The 24,094-nt window shown below is 36.1% G+C and overlaps 1 protein-coding gene across 2 annotated transcripts in view; it reads right to left on the bottom strand.

Moving 5' to 3' along the window:
- Nucleotides 1–24,094, bottom strand: part of LOC149571473 (lysine-ketoglutarate reductase/saccharopine dehydrogenase bifunctional enzyme) — a 261,972-nt gene that overhangs the window by 61,326 nt on the left and 176,552 nt on the right. For both annotated transcript variants that reach the window (XM_089812989.1, XM_089812990.1), the window contains exons 15-16: nt 11,619–11,966; nt 11,016–11,096 (exon numbers count right to left, since the gene is read on the bottom strand). In XM_089812989.1, coding sequence (XP_089669115.1) covers nt 11,016–11,096; nt 11,619–11,966 — 429 coding nt within the window. The remainder of the gene's footprint in view (nt 1–11,015; nt 11,097–11,618; nt 11,967–24,094) is intronic.

The following is a 24,094-nucleotide window of genomic DNA, read 5'->3' as shown; positions in this document are numbered from 1 at the left end:
CATCCTGTTACACTTAAGAGTATAACCATCAGCAACCTGTACTCGTAGTCCCTTAAACTCCTCAGTCATAATACCATGACGTTCAACAAAACGTGCATCAATGAAATTGTGCGTAGCACCCATATCAACCAAAGTAATAACTCTCTACCCTGCTAGAACACCACGCAATCTAAAAGATCCTTCCTGCTGAATGCTAGACAAGCTTGCCTCTTGGAAGTGCAGCTCGGGCTCCTCAGTCTCTGGAGCTTCTACTTCTGCCTCGGGCTCTACATCACTATGATTGACCTCATGTCCAAAATTATTAGAATCCGAATCCTCGTAGTAAGCCCACATAACCCTGTTGGCTTTCCCCTTAAGCCTCATAGGACAATCATGATCTCTATCATAGGGACATTTGTAGTAAAAACATAGCTTCTTCTTGCGCAAGTCATTCAGTGTCTCCATATCCAAAGGTGCAACAGATTTACCCTTGGTGTCAACTTTTTTGCCCTTGTTTTTATCAAACTTCTTATTGTCCTTGAATGAAGAAGTGCTCCTGGAGGTGAACCTGCTGAAGGGTGTTGTGAGCTCCATGCTCCATGCCTTCCTCATAGCCTCCTGTAATGAAGGGGGATCGAATGCCTTGACCCACCTCATTAGAGGTGTAGACAACCCCTCTGTGAATAGTATAACCAACCTCCTCTCGGACACATCCTACACCATCACTGATAATCTCCGAAACTCACTGATGTAGACCTCCAAACTATTTGTCTATCTCAGCTGTGCAAGATCACTAAAGAAGACCTCTGAGTCTTTCTTATCAAAGCATTGTACCAATTTATCCACAAAATCCTGATAGGATGTCACCTGATTATACTGCAATGTAACCATACCATGTGACCACCAATCATGTGTTGCGCCCTCTAAATGTAAAGTGGCATACTTGATAGCATTCATCTCTATCATAGGCCTCATTGCTAGAAATGTATCTAACTTATGGATCCAGGCTTGTGCTGTCATCTGTCTACTGCCGTCGAATGATGGTAAGGTGAGCTTGCTAGCAGCTAGCTGCAACTCACTATCCTGACCTCCTCTAGGCCTCCAGTTCTGCCTGCAACTCCTCATGTGCTCTCTTCTCTAACTCAGGTAGCGATCAAAATTCAACAACTCACGAACATGTGGAGGAAGTGCCTGCCATTTTGCATCTGCAGCTTGAATATCATCCTAAAAGTCCTCTGGCATATAATCCTCTACTACCTCCTAGGTCGCCTCTCTAAGGAATGTAGGACATGTAGGCTTGTTTGCAGTCCATGACTTGTGCCTAGGAGCACCCTGTGAACCTGTTACACTCATGTTATCCTGCTTTGGTGTCCCCCTATCCTGTTCCTAATTACGTCTGTCCTATGGATTCATGCGCTCAACCATGGTGGTGAGTGCCTGCAAAGCCTAAGCCATCCGCTCTTGTCTTGTAACCATTTCTCTGAAAAATTTCCTTGTTTCTTGGTCCTCATTCCTATTGTCTCTTGGTGGGCTACACTCTTGTCTGACTCCTTGTCAAAATCTTGTTCCCTGTCAAACAAAGTTTGCCTGCAAGTGTAAAATTTGTGAGAGCCAACCCCAAGTGGCTGCAAATGATTGCTAAACCCTCAGGATGGTAGGATCTAGTTTTGATACCACTGTAATGACCCTTAACAATAGGCCACTAATAACCACTAATACTGAATTGTGGAATTTCGTCAAACACTTGGCATGCAAACTAAATACACTGTTGAAAGTAAAATGCTGAATAAAGAAAATTGTTGTGTAACAAATCTACTCAAATAACTGATGTAAAATAGTGCCAATATATTCATTCAATGATAACCAAATGCTTTTACATAAGTTATGCATTTTTCAACTCAAGGCATTAAAACATGGCACATTACAAACAAACAATTACTAGCTGAATATAATTGAGAATTACTTGCAATACAAACTGAAATGAAAGAACTTGGATTGAGCAAATGCTGGAGATTGAATGCTGAAGATGAAATGATGAAAATGCAACTCCAAACTGCCCTGCAATTTTCTAATTGTATGGCTTGTAGGTACAGCCGTACATGTATGGCTCCTGGCAAAAATGAATGCTGGGCTGAAAAGTGCTGAAAATGATATAGAAATAATTGCCAGGGTCCAAGGAAAATTCTCCCAGAAAATAAAAATCAAACTCCCAGCCAATAGTGAGATGAGCAAAAATGTATGTCCAGACTGAAAATCGAACCCTGCTGAAAATGCTCAAATAAGCTCTACTTGAAGTAGTTGAATACCACTTCCAAAGTGCAACCCTTCAAAGAATATTTCACTTCCTCAGTTATGCAAATCCTTAGGAGACTCCATTCCCAAAGATCAAATGACAATCTGCAGACCAAGATGGCACCACAAATGCTCAACGATAAAAGTAGTGTAAACTCAAAACTCGGATGTCCAAATGAGAGGCCAAGCACTCTATTTATGCACTTTCTAAGAAGCCTCTAAGAACTTCTAGAAGTATCTATAATTTTTTTTAATTTATGAAATCTCTTTATAATGAACTTTTATATTAAAGTAAATAAAATAAAAAGTGCAACTCAACTCAAAATTATAATATTTTGGCCCCGCATAACACATAAAAATAAAAATATGATAAACCCCATCTCTCCAAGAGCAAATAAGACCATCCAATCCCCAAATAATCATCAGAATGTAATGTCCCCATTTTAGCAGTTGACCAAGTGTGTGTGCGTTAGCCTTGTTCTACATGGTCCCGAGGGCTAATGAAGGGTTTAATGAGATCCTAGAGTGTTTTGGCCTATTCATTTCCAGTTTGGGCCAAAACGAAGTTGATTTACTCAGTTTTAGGCATACTTACTATTTTTAGTAAGTCGGCAGGACACAGTACAGGTCAATTTTGGTGATTGCATTTGATACTCCTCGGTGAGAGCTTTCCGATGAGCTATCACTCGCATTATTCGGAGTCCGATTGCTAATACATTTTAATGCCTGAAGTTTTATTAAAGTAACGTCTAATTTAATTGTAAAATATTAAAGTGTTACTTTAATATTTATTTTATGGGGATGTGTACCCAAGGGAGACATAAGGGGTATTTTAATATATGTTTTATATATTACACATCTTTTATCCCACATTGCTCATACGAGTTGAGCGGACCCTTGAAAATAGAATAAAAGGAAGCATTTGTGGCTTCATTAGACAGGTTGAATATGAGAAGAAATTGGTGTGTGAGTTGCAGCTCCGTTCTTGGCATTTGAGGACGTTTATCCTCTCTTGTGACATTCTAGACGTCATTCCCTTGAGGTTTGGCCTTTGGAATTATTTTTTATCGGCTTCATTATTAGGCAGTTTAGTTGCATTTCCAGCTACAGGCAGATTTGGTATTTTGCTCATATCTTCTTCACTACTTGTCCGACGCTTATGCCGCTTTGAGGGAATGATATTACCAAGGTAGTGGACTGATTGAAGGACAAAGTACTGTAGCAGCAAGTTCGAAAGCAAGTTCGAAAGCATGGGCTGGAGTATTATGTCAATAATGCTGAAGTAATTAGTGACTTGATAAATCTGCCATGTATTTGGTTTTATAAATTTTGAAAATAACATTTTATTGGCAACAGTTCATTTCCACTTTGCATATTATAGTAGTTTCTTTCTTGTTTATGTTGTATGATACCAATTCCATGCACAAAACACAACAAACAAATAAACATTTGATTTCTAGAGTTATAAGGGGTTTAAAATATTAAACGGAGAAATAAGAGGTTGAATGCAAACTGTTTGACATAATTCCTTTCAGCAATTTGGTTTAGTTTTTGGGACATTCAGGGGTGCCCATTACAGTGGTATTAGAGCTATAAGTCCTGCCATCCTGTGGAGGTCTTATAGAGAATTTGGAACAGCCGGATAGAGGGAAAAGTGTTTGACGAAATGTCAAAACACTAAAATTAGAAATAAATAAATAAAAACACAAGCTAAGCATTTATGTTTGAGCATGCGACAGGGGCCTTATAATTTCCGTGATACCAAAGCAAGACAAAATAGGATTTTAGACTTGCAAAGAAAACAGTCTAGTACATCCGTGCAGGTGGACATTGAATCCAGCCATACAGACACAGAGGAATTATTCTTTGATCAGGACAACAATATGAGTGATTGAGATGACAGGAATACAGGATTAGGCGGAGGCGGGAATGCCGGTCCCGATCAAGGGGAGGTAATGCTCAGACAGTTATTGGATACATTAGAGCAGGGGCAACGTATGCAGCAGGAGCAGAATAGGCGAATGGACATGATGTTGCAGCTCATGGCTAGACAGATGGGTGTCAATATTAATCCAGGTGATGCCCACAACAGAAACAATAACAATGGGGGAAACAATAACCATGGAGGCCAAGGCAACAACAATGGTCCTAAGAATAACATTAATGGTACTAATGGACACGACAACAATGGGAATGAGGCTGATAACTTTAGACATGTTGCACGTCTAGCGCGGACTGCGAGCTCGAGACCTCTTCTACCCACTTTCCCACCCAAAGATCCAGTTCAACCAATAAATGAACCGCAGATTACCGAGTTACAGGGTCAGTTCAGGAGGGACTGGGAGGCTAGTGGATTGGAGTTTAAGGCGGATATTTCCCTCACAGATTATATGGACTTGAGGATGAGACACATGCCTAGAGTAGGAGGGAGGAATCAAAATTTTGAGCTGAGAAAGAAAGTTGGAAAACTTTCTTTACCTTATTATGATGCTTCAGGGAAGATGACTGCACGGGCTTGGGTGCAGAAGGTAGATACATACTTGCAGCTAAATCCTATGCCTGAGGAGGAGGCTATCAAGTATGCGGCTATGCACTTGGATGGCGTTGCACATGAATGGTGGCATCATGGCATGGTGACTTTGGGGCATAATCAGATTATATCCTATGAGGAATTCACCGAAACATTGATTGAGAGATTTGACACTAGGGATCCCGAATTACATTTCAAGCAACTAGCACAGTTAAAACAGTCAGGTTTTGTGGATGCTTACATTGCCAAGTTTCAGCGCTTGTCTGTACTTGTTACTGATATCTCTCCTAGGAGATTGGTGGTGTTATTTTGTGATGGTCTTGCTGATCCATTACGAGGTTGGGTGAAGGGACATGATCCACTCACCTTAGCTAAAGCAACTAAAAAGGCACGAGATTTAGCCCCTTCGGTATACAAAGGAAAAAACCATTCAACAGATTCTTCCTACCGCAAGGACAAAGACAAAAAACCGTTTCAGAAAGAGTATAGCAAACTCAAAGAAGGATCAAAAGGACTAGACAATGAAACCTTGAATGAACTTTGAAAGAAGAAGCTGTGCTTCCATTGTAGGGAGCCTTGGGACTTATCTCATAAATGTTCTCCCAAGGCTAAGGCAAATCAAATGGAGTATTTTTCAGCAGAAGAGTTAGAGTCAGAGGGGGAGGATCAACACTCCGATTCAGATGAGGGTAACACTATAGAGGAGAGCAGCATTCCTAAGGATGATAGATCGTTGGCACGCTTGACAGGGGCCCAAAAGGAAATCACATTTAAGGTTAGGGGTACTGTCCAGGGGCAGAAAGTGATATCTCTTATTGACACTGGGGCTACACATAACTTCATAGATGCACAGTTGGTAGCCAGGAGAGGGTTACAGACAGAGGAGCATGATGGGTTTAGAGTCATGGTGGCTAACGGTGATAAATTATTATGCACTCGGAAGATATCTAATCTTCACATCAGGTTTGGAGATGGCTACGAGTTGAAGGATGAGTTCTATGTTGTGGACATGGGAGATTATGATGTCATCCTCGGCATGACATGGATGGCTTCACTAGTGGAGTTCACACTCAACCTAGCAAAATTGGAGATGAGATTCCAGCATGAGGGCAGAACTGTGGTACTTAGAGGTCTTTCAGATGGAGGTTGCAGAGTAGTGTCCTTGAGGAGAATGCAGAGACTTTTTTGTCATGATGACATAGAGTGGGCGGCAAAGTGCTACATTATGCCAACTTCACCAAAGCCACAAGAAAAGAGTCATCCACGAGATATCCAGAAGATACTTGATAGACACGCTAGAGTATTTAGCGATATTCCTCATGGGGTTCCTCCTGACAGAGGGATGGAACATGTTATTGAGCTTGAGGAGGGAGCCAAACCAGTTATGATTACTCCCTATCGTCATCCTAAGAAACAGAAGGATGAGATAGAGAAGGTGATTAAGGATTTGTTGGAGATGGGGCATATCAGGCCCAGTAAGAGCCCCTTTGCTTCAGCAGTAGTATTGGTAAAGAAGAAGGATGGGACAATGCGCATGTGCATCGATTACAAGGCACTGAATAAGAAAACAATTAAAAACAGGTATCCCATTCCTAGGATTGATGAGTTGATTGATGAGTTGCATGGGGCATGCTTCTTCACCAAAATTGATTTGCGATCCGGATACCATCAGATCAGGATGAGAGCAAAGGACATTGAGAAAATAGCCTTCCGATGTCACTAAGGCCACTTTGAGTTCATGGTTATGCCATTTGGTCTAACCAATGCACCCGCTACATTTCAAAATTGTATGAACCAGGTATTCAAGAAGCAGCTGAGGAGATTTGTCTTGATCTTCTTTGATGACATCTTGGTCTTCAATAAGACCTGGGAGGAGCACTTACATCATCTGGAGGAGGTGTTATCTATTTTGGAGAGAGAGTCATTGTATGCCAAGGAATCTAAATGTGAGTTTGGCATGACTGAGCTCCTTTACCTTGGGCATATCATTAGTGCAGATGGCGTTCGGGTTGATCCCGAAAAGATTAGAGCTATTGTAGAGTGGCCTACTCCCACAAACCTTACACAGCTTAAGGGATTCTTTGGTTTATGTGGTTTTTATAGGAGGTTTGTTAAGGGATTCTCACAGATTACTACACCCTTGACAAATCTTACCAGGAAAGGAGCCTTCGTGTGGACAGGGGCAGCACAAAGGTGTTTTGAGCATTTCAAGCAGGTAATGTCTTCATGTCCAGTTCTAGCTCTACCGGATTTCACGAAGCCTTTTGAGCTTCATTGTGATGCATCAGGTGATGGGATTGGAGCAGTATTGATGCAGGAGAAGCATCCCATTGCATTCGAGAGTAGGAAGCTCCGGGGAGTTGAGAAGAGTTATTCTGTCTATGACCGGGAGATGTTGGCCATAATGCATGCATTGGCCAAATTTCGATCATATTTGGTAGGTGGACGTTTTGTGATCAAGACTGATCACAACAGTATTAAATACTTCATGAGCCAGCCTTAATGACTGGCAACAAAAATGGGTGACTAAATTGCAAGCTTATGACTTTGACATAGAGTTTGTCAAAGGTAAGAAAAATGTGGTGGCTGATGCCTTATCTCGAAGACCTCACTTATGTGCTCTGGCAGAGATTTCAGGAGATTGGAGAGATCGGATTATAGCAGAGTATGTCAGAGATGCTTGGGCTTCTGGATTGATTTCAGGTACCATACAGGATGATCACTATGAGGTGATAGATGGATTGATCAGAGTTCAGGACAGGGTTTATTTGATTCCGTCATCACATTTGAGAGAGGTGATACTGAAGGCATTTCATGATGCACCCATAGCTGGACATCCAGGGGTCTTCAAGACCTACAGGCAGATCCGAGAGCGGTTTTCATGAAAAGGGCTCAAGGATGATGTTCAGAGGTATGTCAGGGAGTGTGTGGTTTGTCAACAGAATAAGGGAGAGCACACATTTCCTGCAGGTTTATTACAGCCCTTGCCCATTCCTGATAGGAAATGGGAAAGTATTTCGATGGACTTCATCACTGGTTTACCACGAGTGCAGGGAAGAGATTGCATCTATGTGGTGGTGGAACGCTTGACGAAGTTTGCTCACTTCTTTGCTATTCCGTCCACTTACACAGCAGCACAGGTGGCAGATCTTTTCTTTAGAGAGATATTCAGGTTACATGGGCTGCCCAGATTCATTGTCAGCGATCGGGATAGTAAGTTTATGAGTGTTTTTTGGCAAGAGTTGTTTAGGTTGTGTGGTACAAATCTTACACCTAGCACTAGTTATCATCCAGAAAACAGATGGGCAATCAGAGATTGTGAATAAATGGGTGGAAGGATATTTGAGGAACTATGTAACTGCACAACAAAAGGCTTGGATCAGATGGTTGCATATGGGAGAGTATTGTTATAACACCACTTATCATATGTCCATCAAGATGACTCCTTTCATGGCACTCTATGGTTATGAAGCACCTAGCTTCATGGATTTAGTTTTGGGGGACAGTAGAGTGCCCAAAGCCAAAAACTTATTGCAGGATAGTCAGGACATCCTAAAAGTGCTCAAAGAGAATATACAACAGGTCCAGAATCAACAAAAATTGTATGCTGATCAGCACCGAATAGAGCGTAGCTTCGAGGTAGGGGATATGGTTTACTTGAAGCTACAACCATATAGACAGTCATCGCTCAAGAAGAGCGGAGCTGAAAAGTTGAAACCTAGATTTTATGGTCCCTACAGGGTGATTCGCAAAGTGGGCAAAGTCGCCTATGAGCTTGAGCTTCTAGAGGGCAATCGAGTGCACAATGTGTTTCATGTGTCTAGGCTTAAGAAAGCCATTGGTTAGAGTGTAGTGCCTTTTGCAGATTTACCCCCTTTGGATGAGGAGGGGAAGCTTGTGTTAGTACCCAAGGCTATTCTGGACACCAGAGTGAGGAAGCTTAGAAACAGGATAGTGAAGGAGTATTTGGTCAGATGGAAAGACCTGCCGGAGGAAGATTCTACATGGGAGAGTGAGCAGGTTATTCAACAGGCTGGACTGAGATTGCTTGAGGACAAGCAATTTCAAGGGGGGCGGACTGTAATGTCCCCATTTTAGCAGTTGACCAAGTGTGTGTGCGTTAGCCTTGTTCTACATGGTCCCGAGGGCTAACGAAGGGTTTAATGGGATCCTAGAGTGTTTTGGCCTAGTCATTTCTAGTTTGGGCCAAACCGAAGTTGATTTACTCAGTTTCAGGCATACTTACTATTTTTAGTAAGTCGGCAGGACACAGTGCAGGTCAATTTTGGTGATTGGATTTGATACTCCTCGGTGAGAGCTTTTCGATGAGCTATCACTCGCATTATTCGGAGTCTGATTGCTAATACATTTTAATGCCTGAAGTTTTATTAAAGTAACGTCTAATTTAATTGTAAAATATTAAAGTGTTACTTTAATATTTATTTTATGGGGATGTGTACCCAAGGGAGACATAAGGGGTATTTTAATATATGTTTTATATATTACACATATTTTATCCCACATTGCCCATACGAGTTGAGCGGACCCTTGGAAATACAATAAAAGGAAGCATTTGTGGTTTCATTAGACAGGTTGAATATGAGAAGAAATTGGTGTGAGTTGCAGCTTCGTTCTTGGCATTTGAGGACGTTTATCCTCTCTTGTGACATTCTAGACATCATTCCCTTGGGGTTTGGCCTTTGGAATTCTTTGTTATCGGCTTCATTATTAGGCAATTTAGTTGCATTTCCAGCTACAGACAGATTTGGTATTTTGCTCATATCTTCTTCACTACTTGTCCGACGCTTATGCCGCTTTGAGGGAATGATATTACCAAGGTAGTGGACTGATTGAAGGACAAAGTACTGTAGCAACAAGTTCGAAAGCATGGGCTGGAGTATTATGTCAATAATGCTGAAGTAATTAGTCAGTTGATAAATCTGCCATGTATTTGGTTTTATAAATTCTGAAAATAACATTTTATTGGCAGCAGTTCATTTCCACTTTGCATATTATAGTAGTTTCTTTCTTGTTTATGTTGTATGATACCAATTCCATGCACAAAACACAACAAACAAATAAACAATTGATTTCTGGAGTTATAAGGGGTTTAAAACATTAAACGGAGAAATAAGAGGTTGAATGCAAACTGTTTGACATAATTCCTTTCAGCAATTTGGTTTAGTTTTTGGGACATTCAAGGGTGCCCATTACACAGAATGACTCTCTCACCAAAACCATCTGCCTACAAGAGTCCATAATAGGCAAATTCACTGAAAAATAACACGTCACTGAAAAGGGGACATGACACTAACTATCAAAGGAAATTTACAATAATGCATGATTTTGAAAATGAGTGCTAGCACGTTTAGCATCATCAAGGAGAAAGCAGGTCACGTTAGGGGATACAGACTACTCACTACATCTATAGACATTCCGAATCATTGAAAGTATGTGCAAATATGTCCTCCAATTGTAGGTCATGTTTGACAACATCCTAGGATTGATTTGGTAAGCTTTGCAACTCCACACTTACATATATGTAGCACTATAACTTCACAAGTCACCCATCTAACTAATGGAGGAATAGTTAAAATAGTGTACGATTCTAATAAAAAGTATTGCCCTGTTATCTTCATGAGAGACAGCCTAGATAGATCAAGCCAAAGAGATGAACAAGTCACCTTACCTACAAGGTTCTAATTGCTAAATGAGGCTAACCAAAAACATATCTTGGGATTATGGGTCCTTCTTAGGAATATCATTTGTTTGCATAGCCCATACCCATTAAGGACTCCCATTCCTAGGTTATGCAATGCACAATCCCACCTAGTGTATCTAAACTAAGACCCACATTCAATATAAATATCCACTGAGTAAATATAAAACCACGTTAATAGGTTACAAACAAGCTCAAGTATGGTCAAGAAAACAACTTTTGTCAATGAATTCTTTTCAAAATCCTTTTGATTAACATTTGCAAACTGATTTTGTTTTTGAAAACTACAAGCTGAGTTTCTTTTCTAAACCCGGTTTCTTAGCTCTTTTCTTTATAATCCTGAGTCCTAGTTAGGAATTATGTGTGTTGGGATTTCACATGATGAAACGCTCTTATTCATCTTCTTGCAAGGATAAACTCAACTAAATAACAACAAAATTTGATAATAAAATGAATCATTATATTCTTTTGGTATAAAAACAGAAAACATTTTACCTTTGATATATATTCTCGCAGACGATCATAATTACTTATATCAAGCTCAACTGCTGTTGTATTGGGTATCCCTTCAATTACCTGTTCCCAAGTATTTAATGTTAGATCAAGACTTTCATTATGTTAGCTATTATCAGATACAATTAAAGATAAGACTACACAAAAATTGTCTCCATGCTAAAAATTTAAGTCAGTTACGGTAAAATGGCATATGCATAATAAACCTATATAATGATAGCCCTGACATGCTGCAGATTCAAAGATTATTCATAGCACACTGAGGAGAAACATGTATAGTTTTTGTTATCTATGAGCTGCAATAAGAAAATATCTATTTAGTAGATCACACCAAATAAACCTGGAAATGTTACACAAGTTTATATTGCACAACACAAAAAAAGTTGTTCTCTTTGAGCTACCATATTACACTAGATCTGATCTGAGAAAACCATCTTCCCATTCTTATAGGTTTTCTGATACATATGCTAATATCAAAGTCAACAGACCTTCATCTATATAATATGCTCCTTTCTACACAAAAAGCTACGTTCCCAGCTATTGTAAGTGATTAGAAGTTTAAGTGCAATTCTTAGTAACTCATACCTTTTGTGCATCCTGCAGGTATAATGATGCCACGACAACTTTGACACCCTTAACTGCTTCTGTGCCAGTTTTTGAACTACTTCTTGTAGAATCAAGTGCATTGCATCCATTTAAGGCTAAGAACTCAACTGCAGGTTCACATACACGCCCAGCACCGATGATTAAAACAGAAGCTCTATCATGAAAAGTTTCTCCCATTAGCAGGTTTTCTCTCAATTCTCTAATTGTTGAAGAAGAATGCTTCAATTCCTTTTCAATTAATTTTTTTCGATGCTTATTATCTGGGTTAGCTATAGCAGCTAATGTGTCCACAATATAAGCCAAGACATCCTTGTCATTGGCACTGACCTGTAAGAATTATAGTTTCATTAAAAAATAACTTTCATGGCAAAATATGAAAGCATAGTTTATCATACTTATTTGCTAAATTTAAAAGTGCATTATAATCCTACAGAAAAGTTGGTAGATTATATATTATATTTTGCTAAAGTTCCCCCCTGTAAACTCTTGCATTATCATGTTTGAATTGGTAGCATATAACTAGATAGTTTTCATGTGTCTTCTTTCAGTTTCCCCCTTTTCTTTATTAAAATAAAGAGTAACTGATCAAAGTTAAACTACAACAGAAAATCACTTTCTTAACACAGAATCATATGTGACTCATAAATGCCTTTCTTTTCTCAACTACTGTATATAGAAAACGTTAAACCTTAAACTAAAATGGAAAATTATTTTACGACTAACACAAATTGAGTCAACCTGTGTAGTGACACGTTTTATAATTAATGCAGTTTCATGTTTTCCACTATTGTACCCAAAAACAGTATAAAAGGAAAAACAAAACATAAAAAAAATTCTATGTAAACTCGGCTATCAGTATTTAAACATCCCTAGCTTAACATTTGCAGGAAATTGTACTCGCATATATGTTGTATTCATTCCTTTTATCATGAAGCTGTTCTTTACATGAACAATAAATTATACATGAAGAATTATTTTAAGGAAGACGGGGTTTATAAGGCATCACAAGCACCAAAAATCTGTCCATTCATAAGCATGGTTGGTGTTGCTTTTATAAATTTATTGTAATACTTGTGAACCCTCTAACGTATAGTAATTATTTATGTGTTTTCAATTTAAAAATATTTCATATGATAGTATATCTCTCTGTAAAAATTTGGTCACACCTTAATATTTTAAATAGAAGTCACTTCTCTTGTGGTACCAATCTGACTCGTTATTGAACAGAAGGAAATGAAGGTACAACTTGAAACCGGTATGGCAGTCAGGAAATCACCCCACTATTATCCTGTAAAATAAGTACAGGGTCTCCTAGCTTGTTCCCATGATTTCTAGATAATTTGAAGTAAATTAGATGCCATTTCTTGTCATACAGAAACTGTTTCATTAAATAATTTTAATATATTTTTTACAGTGGCAACTTTATGCTGCGAAGTACCAATTTTTTACAGTGGCAACTTTATGCTGCGAAGTACCATTGTCATCCAATGAAGCCTTGATGACCAGAGGGGTGACAAGGTGGTGGTAAAGCCCTGAATTTGGTATTTGAGTTTACATGTCATGTTATCTTTTGTAATTTTTTGTTGCCATCATGAAAACTATTTGAGAGTATTGTAGATTGCAGAATAGGCAATTTAACAGTTGATCATTGCATTATTAGGGGAGGAAGTTTCAGATTGCTTTGTTGATTGCAGAAGGTATTTAAAACTGTTTGAATTGAATCTCTGAAGCAGAATGGAAGAGTTTGGAAATTACGGATTTACAAAGCAGCAGGTTATAGGCTTCTTGATCAGGTTCAAGAAAAAACTTACCAAAATATTTTGGAAGCGACATTGAGGTTAAGTGAGGATGTCCGCTACCCCTACTTTATGAAGGTTATGCATAATCAAATTAGAAGTGGATAACAAGCTTGGGAGTTGAGGTTTCCACTTGGTCAGCTACACAATAGGGTTGTTCCTAAATGTAAATGATCAAGTCTTAGTGGAAAAAACAGTACGTACATGGCTTGAGAAAGCAACTTAAGTTCATAATTTTTTTTTTCAAGGCGCAGTGACATGAGTAAATGTCAGCAAAATGAACATGATTTTTAGGTTGAGAAGAAAAAAGACACATAAACTTTGTATATAAAGGACCTCAGCAAGAGGAGAATGAATATAATTAACTTGGTCTTGACTTATACAACAAACCCAAAGGGGAAACTTGAAGGTAAAAAAGGACAATTCTATACACACTACAAATAAATATAGAAATCCAAATAATGGAACTAAAAAATTAAGAGAATATTATTTGGATTGTTTGTCATTAGTAAAAAAGGCTAAAGGGCAATGGACAACTCTACACACACTACAAAATAAATATAGAAATCCAAATAATGGAACTAAAAAATTAAGAGAATATTATTTGGATTGTTTGTCATGCTAATGTTCTTCAATGGGAAGGAAGATTGGGGTGGCAGACCTCAACACTAAAATGGAGACAAATAAGGCGATAAAAATACATTAACTACAAGCAATTTCAAAATAACAGCATTGGTTCTATATAAGATACATTAACTGGGGCGGACACCTTTCCGTTGGAGGCATTGACTTTGATTTGGATGTTACCTAAACGAAAATAGAGAGCATAAAGTTATATCACTGCCCCAAAATAATAGTAGAAGAAAAGTCTGTAGAGGACAGAGCATATGGATGAAACAAAATATCAAATGGACGAATAGTGTTAGCATGCAAGAGTGTTCAAATATGACAGTCAAAAGAAGTGAGAAAGAACATCAAGATTTTCATAAGAACCGTGCAGCATAGGCATGAAAGAAAACAATATGCCCAACAATTCAATTCTACGTGTGACAGTGGGCAAAAAGAATCTATAGAAACACAAATAAAATAGAAGCCAACTTGCTTCCATCATCTTAGATACAAGATTACAAGGTGGACAATATGTATTAGACAGACAATATATATTATTTTTTACTATAAATCGGTTAAAACAAGATGACATTACATCATATGATGACCAGCTTACAAAACTATCTGGATTGACTCCTTGAATCACCCATTTAAAAAAGGAAAGATCAACAAAAATAAAAGATACGAAATGTCTCCTTCATTGTAAAAATATGCGCCGCAACTGGTGGATCCAGAAACGCCTAGATTTAAATTGTTACCTGTCAATGCAATGACTAGTGTATACAAGACCCTCAACGAGGGGAAATCAATCTGTTACAGTCCAGAGGGAAACTAGAGGCGTTAAGGCTCTCCAAAAGGCCACACGTTTAGGAGAGGAGAGAAAAGGCTCAAACATCGCGATCAGTAAGAGTTTCTCGGGATTTTTTCACTTGCCATCTCACTTCACTTGCATGTATAGATTATTTATAGATTAATTTTTGATATATCTAATGTCAGCTTGCATACTGCAGTTTTCCATGTTGAAAAGTTCTTGGGAAAGGGGTTCCATTATATGCGTGTAAAATTTCAAATGATTGCTTGGATTTAAAGCTATCGTGGACAAATCGGATTGCAAATGATTGTCCCTTCCAATTTGTACGTATTGTATCTGAATTCGTAGCACATGCAAGTTCGGTTTCAAATGATTGTCCCTTCTAATTTGTACGTATTGTATCTCAATTCGTAGCCCATGCAAGTTCGGTTTCAACGAGGTAGTCCCATACGTTGTCATTATATGTTAATTCATATATCTATAGCCGATGGCATGGACTATTAAACAGACTTTATTTTTAATGGAAAGATTGATTGGAAAGGAATCTATACAAATTTTATATTATTATAAATGAACTTGTATGAGGATATTAAGTATATTTATTTTAAAAGGTAAAATATCTATTTTAAATTATTTTATTTACTTAGAATTTGTGTTGTTTTTATATGATAATTTTAAAAAAAAAAACAGCTAATTGATCTAAGTTTAGATTATTTATAATTATTGTTAAGATTATTCAATTCAAATCCACTAAATGATGAATCTTAACATTAATAAATGAATAATAAATAATCCAACTTTTATCTATATATATAAGAGAAAATTTCTATATTTAATTATTTCTTCTTTTCATAGAAACATTTTTTAATATTATGTTCTTTTATTTTTTAAAAATAGAATAAAAGATAAATATTATCTAGGAAAATTCTTCTTAATTTTTTAAGAAAGGAAAAATAATAATTTAAAAAAAAGATAAATGCTACATTATGGAATATATATATATATACTAAAAAGATGAATTTATATATTTTTTTGTATAAAATAAACTAATTATGTTTTCTCCAAACAACAATTTGAGAATACACTCAAAGTCTTTGTACTTTCAAATCTTTCACCCTCTCAATTATGTATTAACAAATTACAAATTTAATGGAATGAACAAATATATGTATTTAACTAGCCTTACATTCCACTCCTCATTCAAAGACCAAAGGCCATAGTTGTCACATTGCATATCCTTGTTTACAAGTTTAACATATTGTATTGCTTGGAATGTTTGTAGTTTGAATTGATATTTTGTAAAATCATTTTTAATAGATTAAATGTTCTTCTACTAAATTAGTTTCATTAAATAATTCTCAATTATATCATATTAGTCATGCACCTTCTTTGATGTGTGCACATTTTGAATACATGTCTATCCAAGAAATTTTCATGCTAAGTCTCTTGTATTGATTGAGGACATTCAATTTGGTTTCATGAAATCTTTTTTGTGCATAGCCTTACTGATATGATAAATACAAACAAAAAATATTAAAATCAATTCAATTATAATTTATTTTATTAATATTCTAAATATAATTTTATTTTTTTTGCATTAAATAAACTAATCATGTTTTCTCCAAACAACAATTTGAGAATACACTCATTTAATGTCTGTGTACTTTCAATTCTTCTATCCTATCAATTATGTATTAACAATTAACAATTACAAACTTAACCGAATAAACAAAGGTACGATTTAACTAGCCTTAACATTCCACTCCTCATCTCTATTGTGTCAGTCAAATGGGTAGTTACACCCATCTTTGATATTGACAAGACTTTGTGATCTACAAGTCATCGTATCAACCATATGGGAGGCTATGCCCATCCCTAATATTGTCACTATAGAAATTATGAACAAATCTTCTCCCCATATGAGATTTCATTGATCAAGTAACTTTTAATGAACATTAAGGTTATTTATTAATCTAGACAGGGACTATCTTGATCTCAAGTCATTAACCATTAACTCATTTGTGTTATCCATTTCGAATTTCACCTTTACATATGCATATGTATATTTATAAATTATCCACAAATATGATTCATTAATATAATAAAGTCATAAACACAATTAAAAAAATATAATCCACAAACATACATTTCTTACATTCCTATTTGCTTGGTCCATGTGGCTCTAGCCTTGGTCTTTCAATGATCCTTTTAGATTATCTCAACTCTATATTTAATTTCCAAAATTCTTTCTTTTATAATTATAAGGAAAGGATAAATGTATATTTTTTGTATTTTTCTTTTGCCAAGAGTCACAACCTTTCATAATACAAATCCTTTGAAAAGTCACAACACTTCATAATTATAATCCTTTCGAAAAGTCACAACACTTCAACTAAAATCTTTTAGAAAAGTCTCAATTCTTTATAACTACAATATTTTTTAAGAGTCACAACTATTCATAATTATAATCCTTTCATAGGTTCACATCCTTTCAATACCATCAATACCTTTTCACAAAGTCACTTTCCTATTTTCTTCATTTTCTCTTCTTATTTTCCTTTTTGAACTCCTACTTCTCACCATTTTTTTTCCCTCTAAAATAAACTCTCCTCCCTTTTATATCTTAATTTTAAGGAGTCATATCTATTTTTTAAACATCTCTTAACTTTTTATTAGATTTAGTTAATTTATATTATTCCATGTTATATTATTTATTTACTTACTTATTTATGTTTATTATTATTTGTTATTAAATTCTATGTAGAAAGTTAACATACTTTCTATTATCTCTTGTATTTATTTTATTTCATTATTTAATATTATTTCATTGATAATATAGATTAGATAATTATTATTTTCTATTTTCTATTTTAGTATTAGTTTTAATATAACTTAATTATCATTATTTATTTCATAACATTGTATTATTTAATTTTATTAAAATTCTATCTTAAAATGAAATGGGGATATGACAATTTTTTAATTAAAATCAATTCAATTGTAAATTATTTTATTATTATTCTAAATAATATTTTTATATAAAAAGTTAATTTTTTGAATGTTTCCACATTTAAATTGTATCTTTAATTTTGTATCAGCATATCCCTTGAACCTCCTTAGTGCAAGTGCTAGAAAATACTTATTTGTAGATTTTTCATTGAATTTGTTTCCAAATTTGAAGTAATATTTATTATTATTTAGATTGTCTTGCAAAATATATGGATTGTGTTTTATTAACATTAAAAAGTTATAATTTCTTTGATAAATATTTGTTTAAATTATTTTTATTAATAATTATTTTATCATAATAAACAATTTTAATTAATTTTAATTTATAGCATATATTTAAATATAATTATTAGTTCATGGATATGGATACTAATGATAGCTACATAATTATGCTAACAATATTAAAGAATTTTTTAACATACATTTTTCTTATGTCTATACATTTATAGATATTTTTCAAATATTAAAAATGTGAATTATCTTTATGTGTATTGGTGGAAAGTAAAAATAACAAGGAAAAAATATATATTACAAATAAATATACGAAAATTTAATAAAAGCCTTCCTTAAAGTACATAAATCTTATAGTAATTTTGGATCAACTCTAAGCTTTTAGGTTTTGCAAACTAGGAATCCGTAGTGAACATCCTAGTTCTATACTGATTTAGAAACTTTTGTAGCATAAATCCATGGATATTTACATACAATGGAAGGGTTGTGGAGTGCAAGGTTGTGCAAAATAGTGAAATGCAAAAAAGGAAGATGCAACCACACAGGAAGCAATCCTCCGTTAGGAATGATCTTTACCCACTGCGTTTGTGATGACTATTGGCGACAACCCTCACTTGTCTTTTTGTTTCGATCTCTCCCCTACATTCATCCCAACTGAAGTTTGATTATGGAAATATTGATGGGCTGGCAACAACACTGGCCCTCGACACACCAATTCCTTCAACCTTCTACAATGTAAACCCCATGTTCATCCCCAAATTGCTTCATTTTTTAGGGTTTTGTTAATTTCTTTGGATTTGCAGCCTGATTAGTAGTTTGTGGAGAGGGTTATTGTCGAAAAACTTTAGATAGATGCTCATAATTAGGTGGCCATTCACTACCAGCAAATGACTTTAGGCTTCTGTTATCTAAGTGCATTCTGCAAAGCTTCATACTCTACAAGCATGTTGGTGTTTTTTAGCAGTTTACAATATTGATGAGTTTTTCCTATAGCGAGGTAAATCTAGATGGGATGTGATTATGAAACTACCCATTGGCCCTTTTTGCCCTTTTCCTTCTTTTAGAGCTTTTGTGCTAGTCATGGTGTGTTATTTAAAGACTAGCCTACAATTTTTGCAAATGTAATTTTTTCCAACCCTCCCTCCTATAAACTCTCTTACCATTTTGATTTGAATATAGATTTTGTAAAAGACTTCCAATTTCTTCTATATAAAACATAAGGTGTCATCTTGTGCAAACTCACATACATGCACTTTAGTGTCAAGACGTACACAACCATGGTAGAAGAGTTCAAAGATTTCATTTAGGAATAAATATATTTTTAAGCCCCTTTCACAGTGAATCTTTCCTTAACTTCCCTGACTATCTTGTCTTCAATATCAAGCAAGTGCCCCAACCAATAGACCTCCTCTAAAGCAGAAAACCTAGAACCCAACTGAATACTAGCTTAGATGGGCTTCCTCTGTAACCTTACTGTTGACATTAGCAATACAAAAATGACTCTAACCAAACTAACATTTTGACGCCTTGAAACCCAAGCAAGTGTTGAGATCACAATTTTCACAAACTTCTTAAAATTCCTTTACAAAAACTACGCAAGATGGAAGAATACAAATTTATTTCAAATCTCACATCACAAATGGATGGTTGGACCAAAAGGAACTTCACAAACCCAATGTCAAACATTTTTTTTCCTTTTGGTTTCTTTTCTTTTGTTTCCATTTTTTTCTTCATTAAATCTTAAAACAGACTAAAGCTCGAAGACTTGGAGACAAAATTACAAAAAATTGGCAGAATCAAATCAAACCTAATTGCTTACAAATTGTTGGAATGGAATGAAAACTTGCAAAAACTAAATAATGTAGAACTTGTGATGGAATTTAGTGTTTGATGGTGGGCATAGATTCCTTTCAAATGGTATTCTTCTCTAGGCGAAACATGTCGTCTGGTAGTAGAGCAATTCGTGATAGGGCAAGCAATGTCCTTACCACAATTCATTAATGCATAAATCCTTCACTTTCTCAGTCCTTGCCTCTCCTTGACATACAAAAAATCAAATCCCTCTTGAAATTACAATGCTCCTCAATCTGCCTATTTTAGAATCTTTGGCAAGCAATCGCGTGATTCCAGGTCCACATGCCTCTTCTAAACATATTTGATAGGAATGAAAAGCGCACATGTTCAAAAGCAAGAGTATAGTTATGGGCAAATATTGTTCTCGATTCCACTACTTTAATAAACATGGAATTGCAATCAAGCAAGAGAATGAGAAGAAACACATTCATCTCACTGTAACACTACCTCACATATGCAAAACATTGGTTGTGTTAGAATCATCCTCAAACATTTACATAGAAGCAAACACCAATTTGGAAACAAAAGTAATGATATTCTAATAAACCCTCTATTTCACTAAATCATAATGGTATTGGTGGATTCAAAAGGAAAACTCAACTTGAAATCATACCTACAATGAGGATTTTGAGAGAAGTTTGACCATTTTGTTTTGGCAATAAATGTCAATTGTTTAATTGTGCTTTGATGCAATTAATGTTGAAAAATAGTTTACAACATTCACCTTCACCTCTACTTCATCCCACTTTAAAAAATGTCCACTTTAGTCAGCAACTTTGATGCATTGTGTCTTGTTACAATATGTTTAGATAATTGTTAGAGGATAGTGGTCTTGAGGACTATATTTATACATAGAAACACAATTATTGAGTCTCTTTAGGATACAATTTTAGAAAACACCATGTAATAGGACTAAAACCTTCAAATAGATACCTACATTGCCATTTCAATAGATGTATTTAAAAAAAGTACATTGTAAGTCATATCTTCCTAGTTGTTTTGTTTCTTCATTATCACTTTCAATTATCTCCCACTTGCCCTGAAAGACAAACAAATTCCGCCTAATAGCACACATCATTATCACTATATTGATCTTGACTTGAAAACTAGAAATATGAAATATATGACAACCTATTGCACCATTTATTCTTACTAGTAGGTGTAAGGGCTTGCACAAATGGACTTGTGTCTTGATCGTGTTTTGTAATGCCCCATTTCTGGCATTTTTGGTATGAGTTTTACTTCAGCTAGTTTCTCCAAGGCCTCATAAGCTAATGATGACAATTTGGCCTAGGTAGTTCTTGTTGTAGATCAATTTGTGGTGTATAGACACAATTTTGGCATACTTGTTATTTTTATAGAGTCATTTCAAAAGGGCTAGGATCGTCAATGACAATATCATGTTGATGGTTAATAGTTAATGTTGGAGAGAGACTTTAATATCATTGATATGAATCATTTATGCATTAATAAAGGTAGATTATAAAATTAAATATAAATTGACGCAGGAGCACCCCCTAGAGTCTTACTTAGATTCTAGTCCATTTTTGGCTTGTAGGTGGTTCTAGCCAACCACTAAGGTAATAAGAACTAATCATAAAGTCCCAAGGTTGATTTGGTGTGTGTATTAAGGATGCTTAGAGTTTGTGATTTGTATGCTCAATTAGGCTCTAGAGTCAAAGTCTTAGGAAAGTCAACAAAAAGGTCAAAGTTTGACCAAAATCCCAAAAATGGAATGACACTTATGTTTTTGATGTTTTTAGTGTTTTGGGATCCAAGGAGTTGATTTAGATTGAGATATGCAAGTTAGGAGAGGGAATTGCTCAATGAGCAAAAAGTTGCAAAAGTTGCTCATAACAACTTTGCAATTGTCATGACAACTTTTCCTAAAAACTGGGAAATTGCCTTAATGGTGTTATAAGACCGACCTAAGGATCCAAGCATGTGGGAATGGGATATATAAGGTTAGACAAACCCTAAGACGACGGTTGGGAATGATAGTGTATGGACTGAGGATTGGAAAGAGCAAAAACTGACTGTGCATAACAAAGCCTTCATCCAGTCATATATGGATTCAAAAGACTGCACTAATGCATTGAGACTTCACTTTGTGTTGAGTACTTACCTAGTGTAGCATTGGTTTAATTTTTTTGTATGATTGGTTAGCTTTTTGGTAATTTCTTGTGTTTTGTTGATTCACTACTTGGTTCAAAGTCAGTCTTGTAAATGTGTGCTCCACTTGAATTCACGTAGTTGAACTTCCATGGCCTCTTGGAATCAAGTAGGGGACTCTGCATATAGTTTAAATATGGCCTGTGGAGTCATGGTTTGCAGGGGAGATAATTTTACTAACAAGCCCTAGGTGAGTGTAGAGGCATTCTGACTGGGTGCTTGTACAAAACAGGAGCAAGAGGGATTGCATAATGGATTGGGTGTGCCAATCAAGAAGTGTATAAGTGAAGGGGCATGTGTCCTAGACATGTCTATGCAAGCAGTGCAAAGGAGACCATTGAAACACTTCTTGAGAGCAAATAAAATAGATAGAGTCACATGCCCTAGAAACCCTAAAAAATAGGGGTTTGGTGAAAGTCCTATGTACGAACACTTTGGGGGACTAAGACCTAGGAAATCTTAAAGCCTAGGAAGACCTTCGAGAGAATCCCTAACCAAATTGGGGTTACTTTGGAGGAATTCAAAGCTATTCTAAGAAATTAGGTTTTAGGAGGCCTAACTGGGGCAAAAAGGCTACAAGGCCTAAAACCTTGAAAACTTAGGACTCGATAGAAAATCCAAAGGTCAACTCATTAGAATGGATCAAAATGGATTGAACACAAGTCAGGAATAGTAAGGACACCTATTCCTAGCACCAAGAAAAATTTGGGAGGAAAGGTGGTTGAATTGAGCCCACGAATGCATAGTTGAATTTGAGGTATGGTTGATGTTTGAATTTGGTGGAGAGTTCTAAAGAGGATAGGTATCCTACAAGTGATCTTTGAGTAGGGTAATGAAAGGTACCCTAGCAAGACCAAGGAATAGGTCTTAGGGAGAGCTAGAAGAGCTTTTGAGAGTTAGTTAAGACTCCCCATCAAAGTGGTATTAGAGCCATTGAAATGTTGGGGAAGTGAAACATGTATGTCAAAGGTAAGTGAATCCATAGGAGAAAGCACCATGGTGACCAATGCAGAGTTGACAAGAGATTTGATAGAACAAGAAGAGAAGAACAGGCTTCTTGAGGAAGTTGTGGAAGAGATGAAGAAAAAACTAGAGGAAGTTATTGAAACTGTAGGCAAGATGAAAGAGCAGTTAGAAGTGGATAAGGACAAAAGAAAGAATCAAGTAGAAGAGGAAATAGAACCATAACCAGACCCTCTATTAGGAGAGGAACCTTTTCTCAAAGCATTAAAGGCCCTAAGTGGCAAAGCACAAGAAGACATCTCTATCTTTATTGGAAGAATGGATGCAGAGTTAGTTATGGAGTGATTGAGGGTATGGAGAATCACTTTGAATGCGATGGGATCACAGAGGCTTAAAAGGTGAAGATAGCCAAATTGAGGTTAAGAGGACAAGAATGAACTTGGTGGAAGTTCTTGTAGGAAGAAAGAGAGAAGGAATACAAAAAGCCAATAGTCAATTGGAAGACTATGGTGGTTAAAGTAAAAGAAATTTATCTGCCAAAGGATTATGACATCCAACTACACAAGAAGAGACAAAATCTTAGAGAGACCTAGAATTGGATGCCTATATTGAGGAGTTTAAAAAACTAAGCCTTAGGTCTAGAGTGCAAGAAAGTGAAAGCATTAAGGTTGCCAATTATCTAAATGGTCTTAGATGGAGTATATAGGAAGAACTGAGTCTCTTTACTCTTACTACCCTCCATAGTTGTTACCAAATGGCTATCAAAGTGGAAGAGAAGTTGAAAAAGAAACAAGACTTAAGTAGAGGAAGAGGCAGAGATTGTAGAGGTGGACATAGAGGGGGTTCTAGTGGAAGAAGTAATGAGAATAGAGGCCAAGGAGATTCCAAGTTCATTGAACAAGGACATGAACCTAATAATAGAGGTCGCTATGGCAAAGAGGAAGAAGTTTTCCCAGTGGTGGAAGAGGAAGATCAAGTGGATTTGGAAGAAGTTCCCATTTTGCTTCCAT

Source organism: Cupressus sempervirens, chromosome 2 (assembly GCF_028749045.1).
Source record: "Cupressus sempervirens isolate cs-2001-9-10 chromosome 2, ASM2874904v1, whole genome shotgun sequence".
In the NCBI taxonomy this organism is placed as follows: Eukaryota; Viridiplantae; Streptophyta; class Pinopsida; order Cupressales; family Cupressaceae; genus Cupressus; species Cupressus sempervirens.
Note: the sequence above shows the minus strand (reverse complement) of the source record. Positions and strands in the feature narration are given on the sequence as shown.